Source organism: Zea mays, chromosome 9 (genome assembly GCF_902167145.1).
Source record: "Zea mays cultivar B73 chromosome 9, Zm-B73-REFERENCE-NAM-5.0, whole genome shotgun sequence".
Lineage (NCBI taxonomy): Eukaryota > Viridiplantae > Streptophyta > Magnoliopsida > Poales > Poaceae > Zea > Zea mays.
In genome coordinates, this window is record NC_050104.1 from 24,972,804 (window position 1) to 24,987,202 (window position 14,399).

Here is a 14,399-nt window from a genome sequence, read left to right on the forward strand (position 1 = left end):
TTTTTGTGAGGTTTACTCTTATTTACTTAGAATTGTGAGGCGCAAAGAGTAGTGGCAAATGTTAACGTATCTGTACCACTAATAAATGTGTCTTTTAGTAGAGGTTTGGTTCATGCAAACTAGATTTTTTGGTTTGACTAAAGTGTTAAAATTAGTACATGTCCACCTCACAAATAGGAAAGATGTATTTCGAAGGAAACTTACTGATAATGGCATCTCCACGGTCTAATCTCTACTAATCTATATGATAGTAGAGAGGGCGTCCACTTTTTTTTGGTGAAGCACGCCCACGCCCCTGTCTCTCGCAATCACCGCTCACTTCCGCGATCCCTGCCCGTCCATCCCACGCCCGCGTCGTCCCCCTCCCCCCGTGTGTTCTCTCTCGCTACTCCGAACCCTAGGAGACTGCGTCCACACCCTAGCGTCGCCGCCTACCCCCGCCCCCTGCCTCCCAAACCGTGCTCACCCCTCAGCCCCGGCGCTCGCCGCTGCCTTCCACACTGCGACAACCACCCCCTAAACCCTAACGCATCTTCTCCACAACGCTGCCAGCCTCACCGCATCAGAGTTCCTCCGCCTCCTCCTCAACGCCTAACCCTCGCCCCTGCGATGCCGTCGTCGCCTGGTATCTAATCGACGTTTCGTCTGCGGAGGAACCCCAACGCGGTGATGCGCTAGCCGTGGGGCGGCTGATTCTCGGGCGGTGACGTTCGCGTAGGCGAGCGTGTCACCCCCCAGGATCTAGAGCCGGAGGTCTTCTCGTTGTCGAGCCCCTCCGCGTTGTGGTGCCCAGGTGAGTACAGACTAGCCATCCCTCTCCTCCTTTGGTTCGGTTGGTATTTCGTTAGGCCTAGGTTTATGTCCGCCATCTCCTCCTTCCATGGTTGTCGCCGCCTCCGCCCTACGCTTGGTGCTTGGGCCTTTGGGACTTCCGCCTGCGACACTCACCCACCAGGTATGCATACCCCTCCTCTGTTCCTACTGTGTGAAACCATAGCATGTGCCATTTGTCTCCATAGCCTATAGTAATGTTATTCTATCCCTTATACAAGGCATGCTTAGGTGTTTATGTCATTACCCTATATTGAGTGCTCTATGCCTTTTTATCTTTTGATGTTGATAATTGTTCATATTATTATGGTTCAACAACTCCTAGCACCAAGTCATTCGGTATGATCTGTTAACTTGATAGAAGTTAACATCATTTGATTTTAAGAAGTGTAATCATATTTCCTGATTGCTCGGAATTGACTTGTTCATCATTTTTCAATGTCCCTAATTGGTATTAGATTTTTGTGATCTTGCGTCATATTCTGTGATCAACAATGTACAATTTAATTTTAATTTAACTTAACGATTGTTTTGGTTCCTCCACATGCCTCTTCCACCTCTTCCTAATCTTGAGGTTTTAAATGCAGTTGTTGAAAAAGCTACAGATTATGCTCTTGTATGGATCAATAGGTTGTTGGTTGTTGGTCATGACATCGCCATCAAGACAGATAGGAAAGTTATATTTTTTCCTAACTATATATGCTCTTACCTTTTCTTGTTCTCCATAGTACAAAAGATGATATTGATTTTGTGGCTGGTTTCATTTGTTTGAATGCTCTTCAACTTTCTTACGCTTGTTTACATTGGTGAGTTCTATAAAGTATTTATGGATAAATGTTTGGATGTACTGTTCTTTTATGATAGCTCAATATGCATAGTCCATACTAAACTTACCATTTCTTTCTAGGTGTAATGCTTTCTCTGTTGGTTAAACCACTCTACGAACATTATCAGGATCAAGTTGATGAAAAGGTTGTCGTTTGTTCTTGAGCTGGACTTCGAGCTATCCAATGCCTCCTTCCCCTTCTCTATCAAAGTCCATTGGCAATGGTGTGCAGTTCCTCAACGGGCACCTGTCATCAAAGCCTCTTACATGACAAGGAGATCATGTACCACTTTCTTAACTTCATTTGTGTTCACAACTACAAGGGGATGATGAGCCATTATTTTATCTGTTTCTTTATGTAAATGTTGTCGATATTGTCTAGAAGTTGTCATTAAGTCTAGCATGTGATTCATGCCAGGTAAAAATTGTCGTTTTCTTGTGTTTTCCATTTTTAGCAATACCTTCAGCGCTAAATAATGAGTTGCTGATCTGCTGAAAATTTTGACCTGGCAGTTAATAATCACAAATAGTAATCATACAATATTTTTAATCACAAGACACCTTAAACTTTTCACCACTATTCAGGTTCCTGACCTCCCTGATAGGGGACTCCTCTGAAGGATATAACAAGTGGTATGTGCTTTGCTTTCCATTTTATCCCATTTTTCCATTTTGGCATGTAATAGTGTGACTATGGGAACATAATTGATGAATCTATATGTTTTAGTTTCCATTTCCTAAACATAACTAAGAACCTTATCCAGGGAAATCATTTTAGCTTTTTGCTGCTCCTTATGTGCTTCAGATTCAGCAAGAGAATTCAAACTTTACGAGTTTTGGAAGACTAATACCTAACTTTTTGGTAACTCGAATGAAACATGCACATATAGATCACCCTGATTACACGATTGATGGAGAGGAGGTACATGGGGTGGGGTCCTAGAACATACTGTAATGTATTAGGAGATGGCGGCGAGCTAGGTACTGGAGCGACGGGGACTAAAGCTCTAGCGGCGACTGAAGATGTTGACTTGGTCAGGCTTTCTCTTCCTAGAACTGGTGTAGAAGTCAATCAAACACTCCCTAAAGAAAGATCAAAATCCAACAAGTATTGGGAGAAAGTATGCTAGTAGTACATAACTCCGTTAAACTACATCCTGTTATTACTATATATTTATAAAAAATATAAGATCTCATCCACGTTGAGCTTCTCAGGTCAGTCACCAGGCTCAAGATTTTATTTCCAGCCTTAATATTGTTGCAAAGCAACCATATCAACATAATCTAGGTTGAGTTATTGAGGCACTACAAAATACTATTAATTTTGCACTTTTTAGAAAATCTATTCGACATGGTGCAGTTCCTGGCGTGACATCTCCTATCAGACCACTAAGACCAACCTATACAAGGTGATCCAATCCCCCAAGCCCTATTCTTTGTCTTATTAGTCCATTTTGTTTTGGTATCCTTGTTCTTGGGAGTGGCAACATATTATCTGATGTGTTAGATTATGCAGTTCCTATTCAGCGACGTTATTGCTCCTCTGATTTTGTTTAACTTTCAGAAATCAGAAATGGTACATGTGCTTATTCCTTTAGAGGATGTGACCTATGGTGTTATTTTCTACTCTTTTTTTTAAGTGTTAAAGTAGTTGCCATCTGTTGAACATGCTCTACTGAAATCAATCAGACAATTATCTAAGCTGGTGAGGCTACACACACCTAATCTCTTCGTACATCCATTTTGCATTGCAATTCCAATAGTAAGTTTACCTTAATCTATATTTGTTTGTTGACGAACTTCCACAAACCTCCAGAACTCTGTGTAACAAGTGGTATTGTTGTGGTCTACATTAAGTCTTTGGGCTGTGGCATAGGCCACGCTATATGCTCCAAATAATTTTCTTTCAATTTGTACTAGCTTTTTCTTCTAGCATTTATTTACTTGATCACATGGAATGTATTATGGTCACATGTTTTTGTTTTTTATGATTGGATATTTCACGGGATTACGGTTTATTTTACCCTATGCCTATATGCAATATGTACACTTCTATGCTTTATCTTTTTTCCTACTAAAGCCACATGTACACTTATATACTATTTATGTCATTGTAGCGTTAGCACTGGCACCTTAATATATGATTTAGACGTTGTACTCACTTCTTAGACTTTGTTTTTTCTGATATTCAAATTGTAGTATAATTTGATTTGTATCAGGTTAGTTATGTGTTGTTGCCAACGAATTTGTGAGCTATTGAGGTCGATAATTTTTGTGGTATTTGCTTTTATGTAATCGTTGTGCATGAACATTTTATCGAATTGATTGTGTGCCGCTGCAACGCACGGGCACCTAACTAAGCATATCTAATTCTGAGTTTTGGTCATTTGAATTGGGTCTTACAATATGAGCTCAATGATTGGGATAGTTTTGTTCATTTTATACCTTTCTATATAATATGTTAGTATTACTTAGATTTACAAGGTCTTTTGTCGGTGTTGCTTAAGTATTTCTTATATTCTAATATCATTGTTTTCGAGCATGTTCTGCCCAATCTTCTTCAGTGTGCCCATCACCTTCTTAATATTGCCATACACCAAATTTATGTCGCTGCAGGAGTTATTTGAACTCGCATTAGCAGGTGAAGAGCAAGGAGGAACTACACCAACTTTATTATCTGATGATGCCTGCGCACTGCCCTTCTCCACCACATTGTCTTCAGCTGATGGTCTGCCAAACTTCAACAACAACTGTAGCTTGTTAATAAATGGCTTTCTTTCATTAGGTACCGTAGTTTTCTCCAAGGGTCTAACTCGATCTACATCTGCTCCAGACTCTATTTCTTCCGAGACAGTTTTGTCCTCACAATTAGAGCTAGACGATTCTTCAGGCAAGACTTAATCTCTATCATCATCGTCGGCGCATGAATTTGAAGTAATACTTCTCCTATTAGAATCATTATCATGATAATTCTCATGTCCATTGCCAGCCCTAGCTGTATAAAACACTGGAGAATTCTCGCCACTAGAACAAGCGTCTGTCCTTTCTACTGAACTCTCATCATTGATAGGTTCCAGCATCTTTGGATTACACTGGGCAGTACTGACTGACGGTGGTGCTAACTGGTTGTAAATCCTCAAACTTTTGAGGTCTTGTTTTCATGACCAAGTTGAACTATTGAACTGGTTTTCAGGTGAACCCAGACAACCTTGTGTTTGGAGGCTGGGACATCAGCAACATGAACCTGGTAGATGCCATGACCAGGGCCAAGGTGCTGGACATTGACCTACAGAAGCAGCTCAGGCCCTACATGGAGTCCATGGTGCCACTTCTCGGTGTTTATGATCCAGACTTCATCGCCGCTAACCAGGGCTCTCGTGCCAATAATGTCATCAAGGGCACCAAGAAAGAACAGGTGGAGCAGATCATCAAGGATATCAGGTATTCGGACATGGATGCTAACATGCCTTTGTGCAATTAAAGAAGTGTCCTCAGTGCAACCTAACATGCCTTTGTGCAATTAAAGAAGTGTCCTCATTGCAACCTAAAACAAAGAAATACTGCTATGAATTTAGTACATATACATACATATCAGAACATATTGTTTCACTGGTGCATGTAGAGGTCTCTATGGTATGTTAAACAATTTGACATTGTATACAGTAACCACTCACACTTCCATGAGGACTCCACAAAGAACTGAAACTACTTAAAAGTTAACAAACTATCCACGATTAATGATGTATTTCGGTGGACATGGTTTGGGAATCTAGATTAACATGGTTGAAGCAACATGGCTCACTGGTATAAGTAATCCGTTATAGAAGCTATGGCTTATATGTAGCCAATGAAATAGGGAGTTTAAGGAGAAGAACAAAGTGGACAAGGTAGTCGTGCTATGGACTGCAAACACTGAAAGGTACAACAATGTATGTGCTGGTCTCAACGACACAATGGAGAATCTGCTAGCATCTATGGACAAGAACGAGGCGGAGATATCGCCATCAACATTATATGTCATTGCCTGTGTCACAGAGGGGGTGTCGTTCATCAATGGGAGCCCCCAGAACACTTTTGTGCCTGGTGTGTTTAGTTTGGTGTGTTTGCAAAGTTTTATGGTGTTGCATTTCTGTTCAAAGACTTATTATACTTGTTGCATGTTTGTAGGGCTGATTGATCTTGCTATCAAGAACAACTGCCTGATCGGTGGTGACGACTTCAAGAGTGGGAAGACCAAGATGAAATCGGTCCTGGTTGATTTCCTTGTTGGTGCTGGAATAAAGGTACAATTTATCAATGAAACCTGATATCCCCCTTCGAAATGTTTTTGGCAGATGGCATACTTACAATAATTCTTGTATATGTTTGTCGAAGAGCAAATCTCCGGCCGGGTGGCGGAGTGCACCCGCCCTAAATCCTAAGATGAGAAGGGGCCTAGGCGTTTCGCTTGTTAGTCGGGAAAACGAGAAGAACATAAGAACACAAAGATTTAGAGTGATTCGGGTCACCGGAGCGTAATACCCAACTCCACTGTGTGGTGTATTGCTCGTGAGCTTAAGAGTATCTGAGTGAGCCTAAGATTGGGTCTCCTTGTACCGTCGCATGCCTCCCCTTTTATAGCTGAAGGGGGGCATGCACAAAGGTACTGGGTCCCGACATGTGGGCCCAGGGACATAAAGAATATAGCGCTTGGAGCTACAAATGTTTGCTGCTGGGGTAAGCTTCTCGTGTCCTAACACCCGAGATCTCCATATCCTCGGCATACAGGGGAAGCTTCTTGTAGAAGGGATGATGAGCACAGTGCGCCGTTCGGCACGGGCGCACTGTTTGCCAACAGACTGGACAGGCGTGTCGTCTGCTGGATGACCCTGACACCGTCTGCCTGCAGATTGGACAGGGCGCATTAAATGCTGAGAGGGCACGTCGCCCATCAGCGTGGTGGCAGGTGGAGCGTCCTCTCCGCAATAAATGCAGAGGCTGCACGGCTATATGGGCCTTACGTCAGGCTCGGCCCGTTGGCTCATGTCACGGGCCACAAGCCATGCGGCAGCAGCGGGTCTCCGCCTGAGCGGGGAGCGTAGGGCAAGGTCTGGACATGTGCCAGCACCGGACCTTCACTCGCGCCGGGGTCTCCCTCGTCCCATGGCCTTGCTAAGGCCCAGACCTTACTCGGAGGGACCCCCCTGAGGGACCCAGCATGTCTTCTTGGGAGCTCCGGACTCGTACGCACAGGGGTCCGGTGTTCCTCTGCGGAGGTCCGGACCCAACGACGCATCCTAGGATTTATTATCTTTCCTCGCCATGTGGTGCCCTTAGACCTGCCCATGTGGTGGGGTCGGGTGCCGCTCTCCGTGTGACCTAGAGGTGTTGTACGGGTGCAGCGTCTTCATACTGTAGAAGAGGGTACCCCTGATTCAGGGTATCGATAGTGGCCCCCGGGCCCGCCTCAGGGGAGGATGCGAGCCTACAGGTGGGGCCAGAGTCTGGTTGGCGGTTGGACTGCTGCTTCTGTGCGCCTGTTGATGCAATTACTGTCGTCCTGCCTATGGTCATGCCGGCTGTGGCGCCTATTCCCACGGTTGACTGGCCCGTGCACTTAGTGTCACTGTTGGGTCATGCGCGGGGTGCCTCGAGTCACTGCACCGGTTCTGAAAACTTATCTTTTCAGTCTTCCGCAACGGCCCCGAGAAGACGTGGCATTGGCACGAGCTGCGGTGCGATTATTCCGCACCCGGCAACCGGTGCGCCGGGTGCATGACATGTGGGCCTGGGCCCCCATGTTGGACCACAGGTTGCAGCGAAGCTGAGGGGGCGCACAACCGCGAGGCAGTTGCAGGGGCGGTTCGCCTTTTTGACCGCTAGTTACGGCGAAGATGAAGGGGCGCTTAACCGCGGGGCAGTTGCATGCTCCTTTTGCAGCGGTTCGCCTTCCTGACCGCTGGTTGCTCCAAAAATGAAGGGGTGCATAACCGCGGGGTAGTTGCACGCTCCTTGTGCGGTGGTTCGCCTTCTTCGTTCTTCGGGTCAGACTGTATGACATGTGGGGCCTGGCCCCCATGTCATAGGGTGGGAACCCTGATGCACGTCGAGGGAGACTTTGCCCGTGACGCTTCGGGGCGTGAGTAGGGAGATCTGCCTTTAAAAAGGGGTCGATCTCCCGGGCAGTAGCCATGCCACGCTCCACTTGCATTCGTCGCGCCCTTCCGCCTTCCGGGCCTCCAGATGGGGTGCGCCGGTGTTCTCCAGAGGGATCTGCGCCAGGGCCGCCCCCTCCGGTGATCTCACCACCGAAGAGCTCGCGCTCATGGTGGTGCTGCCGATCTTGTCTTCTTCTTACTGTTGTTAGAGGAGCGCAAACCCATGGGGGTTGGCGCTCTTCCGCCATCGCTCGGCTTCAAGGATTTTCATCATGCAGTCCGGCCGCAACCTCCGGTCGGTGGTCATCCACAAGGATGACTACCAGCCTTGTGGTGGAGAGAAGCGAGCCGGGCTGCGGCCTCCCCCTGCCCTCAGCTTCAAGGATGTTCATCATCCGCGCTGGGGAAGAGGGTGAGCCGTGTTGGGGCCCTGCCCTCCACATGGGCTGGCAACCCGCTTCTTCCTCCAGCATTCGGGGGAGAAGGGCGTTCACCAGCCTTGCGGAGGAGGCAAACTTCGGTTACGCGGGGCCGGCCGGCTGCAGGCGCCGTCAGCTGTCGCGTGTCTGGCTCCTCGGCCTGGATGGCTTTGGTGCTGCCTCTAGCGCTGCCTCCTGCTGCTTGGTCGGGGCGTGGCTGTCCGTCCACCGCACGGGCGACGGTCGTGCCGTGCGCAGGTCGGCCACATCCACGGCTTCTCCTGCGCCGCCGGCTGCACCGGGGGTCGTACAAGACGTCGTACGCTGTGGGGGCGGCGTCCGCGTTCTTGGATGGTCTTGTCCTCACTCCCGCAGTGAGGACGGGAGCGAGGACCTCTTCGCGCGCACTGGGGCGGCCGCCATTCGCCGGTACGGCACTGGTGCGCAGGTGGCCGCTGTCGCCGGTGCTGAGGTGGTCGCCGCTGTTGGTGAGGCTCCCCACTACAGAGGTGGTTGCCTCCACTGGCGAGACCGTCAGTGCCACCTGCCGCCGGACCTCCGGCTCTTTGGCTCTAATGGCCTCGTTGTCGCCCCCGTAGGAAGACAGGGGCGAGGACCTTTTCGCAGTGGCGTACGTGTTGAGGTGATCGCCACTGCTGGCGGGTCGTCGGTGCAGAGGTGGCCGCCGCTGATGCTGATGTGGTCGCCTCCGCTGGCGAGCCGCTCGGAGCTAGTTATCCCACGTCCCTACCGGTGTGGAGGTAGTTCATACCTGTAGAGTAGAGATGGAATTAGGGCTCCACTTGAAAACAGATGTAATACTTTTGCTTTTTGCAAGGTACTCAAGAGTACTATTTAAGCAGTATTAGCACTTATCTATCTCCAACTTGTTTCTGCTATGTGCGATAATGTTGACTCCTCCCTGGTACCTGGCCCCCTGCCTGGGATGCAGGCTTAATTTGTTGAGGTTGGATTCCAGCGTATCTGAAAAGGTTGTCAATAATTCTCAGGAGGCAGCCTCGCCGAGGCCTGGATCTGTACACAGCTTTAGCTAAGGAGCGTTAGTAGTACACCCATAGGGTCCCCTGTCTGACATTAGCCATCCTTTGATACATGCTCGGGACTCGCAGGTTTCAGTCCGGGTGGCCAAGTTGCGCGTCCAGACCCCCTTGGGTCGTGGCTCTAGATACTAGGACACTTGTCGCAGGGCGGTGGAGCGTGCTGGCCCACGGTACGGGACTAGGCTGAGCGGCTACACGGGCTCCGGACCACCCCAGGAGACTAATGTCCATTCTCTAGCTCCGATCCCGAGGTTGTCGGACCCGCAGGACTTATAGCCCCAAACACTAGGTACCCGTCACGGAGTGGTGGAGCGTGCAGGCCCACAGTACAGGACCAGACTGAGCGGCTACACGGGCTCTGGACCACCCCATGGAACGAGGTCCCGTTCTCTAGAGCTGGCCCCCAGGCTGTCGGACCCCCAACTTTCGTATTAGGGGCCCTAAACTGCAAGCCTAGCTGCTCAATTCGGATGTCTTTATGTTAGACAGATGGAAACCGTACGGGTGGGTTAGATAAAAAGTACTATCTGAAAGACTGCAAGGTAGGACCATGGAGCAGTAAGATGGAACTATCATAGGAGCGCAACTGAGGGGGTAGTTTTTCTTTATAACTCGTCATGCAAGCGTGCATACGAATAGGCCGGGTTTATGGGGATAGACCCCACCGGGTTGTCGTACATGTATGCGTTACCTAGTTAGAAAAAAGGGAAACAGTTTCGACCTCTCAGACTTTCTATGAATAGAACTTACAGAGATGTTTCGGCATCGGGGTAAGGTACTCCTCCAGTCATAGCTAGATGGTTGCCCTTAGGTCGTTGCATTCCCGTTACCTCGAGGGGTCCTTCCCAGCTGGGGGAGAGTTGCGAAGCCCTTCTTGGTTTGGTACTTGCCGTAGGGCTAGGTCCCGACCGGGTTCCCATCAGCATTCGACACGGGAGCCCTTGTCTTTGGCTATGGCCACTTCCGCGTGTACCTGTCGGTAGCTCGGACCCGTGGGGAATCCAGAAGGGTTTCCGGAGGAAGGCATGCTTCAGCTCCGTAGACCGGGGAATACGGGGTCCCTCTGGGGTCCGTCTAGTTTTCTTCACCGGAGTAGGAGCCTTTGGCGAAGACATCCTTCAGGTCCCCCTCGGGCGACTGATACCTGAGGTCCCGCTCAGCCGCGGCCACCTCGCCGTCGTCCACCCTTTCTTTGCCAGGTCGGCGGCGAGGTGGAGAGCCATCTTTGGAAGACTGCTCGCGCCGCTCACTGACGCGTTTCGCGAGGTCAATGATTTCGCGACACTCCGTAGCACTGTGGCGACCGTTGGGGTGCACAGGGCATGAGCCACTGTTACCCTTCTGCGGCCGTGGGCGTTTGTTGCGGTCGCCCTGGCCTCCGGTCGTGGCTGCAGCCACCAGAGCGGTGGATCGTGGCTTCTGGTAGTCGTGGTCCTTCTTCTTTTTCTTCTTTCCGTCCCGAGGGATGGCACCCGAGCCACCTGACTGGGCAGCTCTGGCTTGTGGGGCCGAGTGCCATGCACGGCCCTCGGTGGCTCTAGCGCATTTATCGGCCAGAGCGAAGAGCGTGGGGACAGTTTCCACGTCATGTGTGGCCAACTTCTCCAGCATTTTCTCATCACGTACTCCCTGTCGGAAGGCCGTGATGATGGAAGCATCAGAAATGCGGGGTATGGTACCTCGCACCTTGGTGATCGGGAGATGAACTTCCGGAGAGTCTCCCCGGGCTCCTGCCTCACCGCATGGAGGTGGCCTCCACACCGTGCTGCTGGTAAGCGCTGGCGAAGTTCGCAACGAACCGCGCGCAGACTGATCCTGGGGTGAGGTTCATGAGCCAGGTCCGGGCTGGTCTAGACAAGGCCACATGGAAATATGTCGCCATCACAGAGGTGTTTCCACCTGCTGTCGTGATGGCGGTGACATACACCTGCAGGAAATCCGACGGGTTCGATGTTCCATCGTACTTTTCCGGCAGGTGCGGCCGGAACTTGGGTGGCCATGACGTCGCGCGGAGATGATCCGCAAGAGCGGCGCAGCCCACGCCGGCCAAGGGGACACCCGTTTGGGACCGGGTGCCCATTGGTGTTTGCGGTGCAACCGCAGCGAAGTCTTGATCGAGGTTGCGACCATCGATGTTTTGGCAGCGCTCGCGCGCCCTTTCCAAAGAGACCCGGGCGTCCTCTCCCACGCGCCTGCGGTTGAGTTCTGCCCAGAGGTCATTGGTCTGTGCACCCCTTACTGAGGGTGAGCGCACAGATGCTGACGCCTCGTGTTGGCGCCGGGATGACCGCGTCCTTGACCTGGTTGAGGTAGAATGTGCCATACCGAGTAGTCGGTCGACGTCGTCCCACCATTGCTTCATGGCCCCGGTGAGGGCGTGGAGTTTGGAGGGTGTCGCAACAACTCCCTGGCTGCCGATAATGCCCCCGGAGAAGCCCTCGATGGACTCTGGGACGTTTGCGCAGCCGTGTGCTGCCGTGCGGCATGCACTGCAGCAGTGCCTGGCACTGGGCAGTTGGGAACCTGTGGTGTGGAGGAAGCAGCTTCTCCCTCCACTGCGAAATCTACCGAAGTCTCGGCGTGGTGCTCAATGATTTGCACCATCATACTTGGGCAAGGAAACAAGCAAAAACCTAATGCCTAGCCCCTACCTGGCGCGCCAAATGTCGGAGAGCAAATCTCCAGCCGGGTGGCGGAGTGCACCCACCCTAAATCCTAAGATGAGGAGGGGCCTAGGCGTTTCGCTTGTTAGTCGGGAAAATGGGAAGAACATAAGAACACAAGGATTTAGAGTGGTTCGGGCCGCCGGAGCATAATACCCTACTCTACTGTGTGGTTTATTGCTCGTGAGCTTGAGAGTATCTGAGTGAGCCTAAGATTGGGTCTCCTTGTAACATCGCATGCCTCCCCTTTTATAGCTGAAGGGGGGCATGCACAAAGGTACTGGGTCCCCACATATGGGCCCAGGGACATAAAGAATATAGCGCTTGGAGCTACAAATGTTTGCTGCTGGGGTAAGCTTCTCGTGTCCTGACGCCCGAGATCTCCGTGTCCTCGGCGTACAGGGGAAGCTTCTTGTAGAAGGGATGATGAGCACAGTGCGCCGTTCGGCACGGGCGCACTGTTTGCCAACAGACTGGACAGGCGTGTCGTCTGCTGGATGACCCTGACGCCGTCTGCCTGCAGATTGGACAAGGCGCATTAAATGCTGAGAGGGCACGTCGCCCGTCAGCGTGGTGGCGGCCGGCGCGTCCTCTCCGCAATAAATGCAGAGGCTGCGCGGCTATATGGGCCTTACGTCAGGCTCGGCTCGTTGGCTTATGTCACGGGCCACAAGCCACGCGGCAGCAGCGGGTCTCCGCCTGAGCAGGGAGCGTAGGGCAAGGTCTGGACACGTGCCAGCACCGGACCTTTGCTCGCGCCGGGGTCTCCCTCGTCCCAGGGCCTTGCTAAGGCCCGGACCTTACTCGGAGGGACCCGGGCCCCCCTGAGGGACCCGGCATGTCTTCTTGGGAGCTCCAGACTCGTACGCACAGGGGTCCGGTGTTCCTCTGTGGAGGTCCGGACCCAACGATGCATCCTGGGATGTATTATCTTTCCTCGCCACGTGGTGCCCTTAGACCTGCCCATGTGGTGGGGTCGGGTGCCGCTCTCCATGTGACCTGGAGGTGTCGTACGGGTGCAGCGTCTTCATACTGTAGAAGAGGGTACCCCTGATTCAGGGTACCGACAATGTTCATGCAGTCCACCTCGATTGTGAGCTACAACCACTTGGGAAACAACGACGGCATGAACCTGTCTACCCCTCAAACATTCAGGTCCAAGGAGATCTCCAAGAGCAACGTGGTGGATGACATGGTCTCAAGCAATGCCATTCTCTATGGGCCTGGCGAGCATCCCGATCTCGTTGTTGTCATCAAGATTTGTTAGCTGATCTTCCACCTCTTTAAAAAGCTTGCAGGTGCAGTAGTTTAAACGTAGATTTACATTGAAACTTGCCACTCATTTGTTGCATGCAGTATGTGCTGTACGTGGGAGACAGTAAGAGGGCTATGGACGAGTACACATCAGAGATCTTCATGGGCAGCAAGAACACCATCGTGCTACACAACACCTATGAGGACTCGCTCCTCACCACACCGATCATCCTTGATCTGGTGCTCCTGGCTGAGCTCAGCACCAGGATCCAGCTAAAACCTGAGGGAACGGTAAGAGCCCACCAAGTGAATAACCCAAAGCATGTTAGGTGATTCAACGCTTCAGCACCATCATCTAATGTCTCTCTCATTATGCAGGACAAGTTCCACTCCTTCCACCCGGTGGCCACCATCCTTAGCTACCTCACCAAGGCACCACTGGTAAGCCTTTTCGCCTGCATTAATTTTGGCATCGATGCATCGCATCTTGCTCCAATCCAGCTGCTAATCTTCTCTTACAAAACCTGAACGACAGGTTCCGCCCGGCACACTGGTGGTGAACGCTCTGGCAAAGCAGAGGGCGGTGCTGGAGAACATCATGAGGGCCTGCGTTGGCCTGGCCCTAGAGAACAACATGATCCTAGAGTACAAGTGAGCGAAGTGGCGTGGCCTGCAGCTGGATATGCAGGAGGCTGCATGGAGGGAACTAGAGAGGCGAGAATAGCTGTGGGATTATGTTGGCTTCTCGTGTTTTCTTTTGTGTTCTTTCCTGGTCATCGTTGTCGCGCTATTGTATTTTATTTGTTGGACTCTCGTGCCAACAATGTCATCAAACGTGTATGGTGGTGCGTGCCTGAGACTGACAATGTACGAGGGAACTTCTACCGACAGGTGTGGCACGTACTCTGCAATGACGAGACAATGCAAATTGTGGCATATATCGAAGTCTACATGATAATGATGGTTGAAATGTAGTAGTGAAACAACTACATAAAAATAACAAAAATTATGTATAGCCAGGATCACAAATGTATTATGAAGCATTTTCTTATAACAATATAAGACACATTTTGTATATAAGTTACCATGGTATTATATGTTTCCGTTGCAACGCACGGGCACTATATATATATAGGTGTTCTCTATGACAAAAGTCCTCTCTGGAAATTAAAAGTGATGCTAAAAATTAAGATTTGCTTGTGGTATTT

General features: G+C 50.4%; 1 protein-coding gene across 11 annotated transcripts; it reads left to right on the forward strand.

The window, feature by feature from the left end:
- Positions 1–269: 269 nt before the first annotated feature.
- Positions 270–14,057, forward strand: LOC103638125 (inositol-3-phosphate synthase-like). Of its 11 annotated transcripts, XM_023301053.2 has the most exons (11): positions 322–793; positions 1,739–1,803; positions 2,243–2,290; positions 2,995–3,066; positions 4,274–4,385; positions 4,851–5,098; positions 5,514–5,740; positions 5,825–5,940; positions 13,294–13,482; positions 13,570–13,632; positions 13,727–14,057. In XM_023301053.2, the coding sequence occupies exons 5-11, from the start codon at positions 4,338–4,340 to the stop codon at positions 13,844–13,846; spliced, it is 1,011 nt and encodes a 336-aa protein (XP_023156821.1). In that variant the 5' UTR covers positions 322–793; positions 1,739–1,803; positions 2,243–2,290; positions 2,995–3,066; positions 4,274–4,337; the 3' UTR covers positions 13,847–14,057. The 11 variants fall into 11 exon arrangements, with proteins under 11 accessions (XP_020399864.1, XP_020399860.1, XP_035818381.1 ...); XM_035962488.1 differs by adding an exon at positions 1,419–1,637 and having other exon boundaries at positions 304–793; positions 1,739–3,066; XM_020544281.2 differs by adding an exon at positions 13,019–13,193 and having other exon boundaries at positions 316–793; positions 1,419–3,066; positions 13,292–13,482.
- Positions 14,058–14,399: the final 342 nt, after the last annotated feature.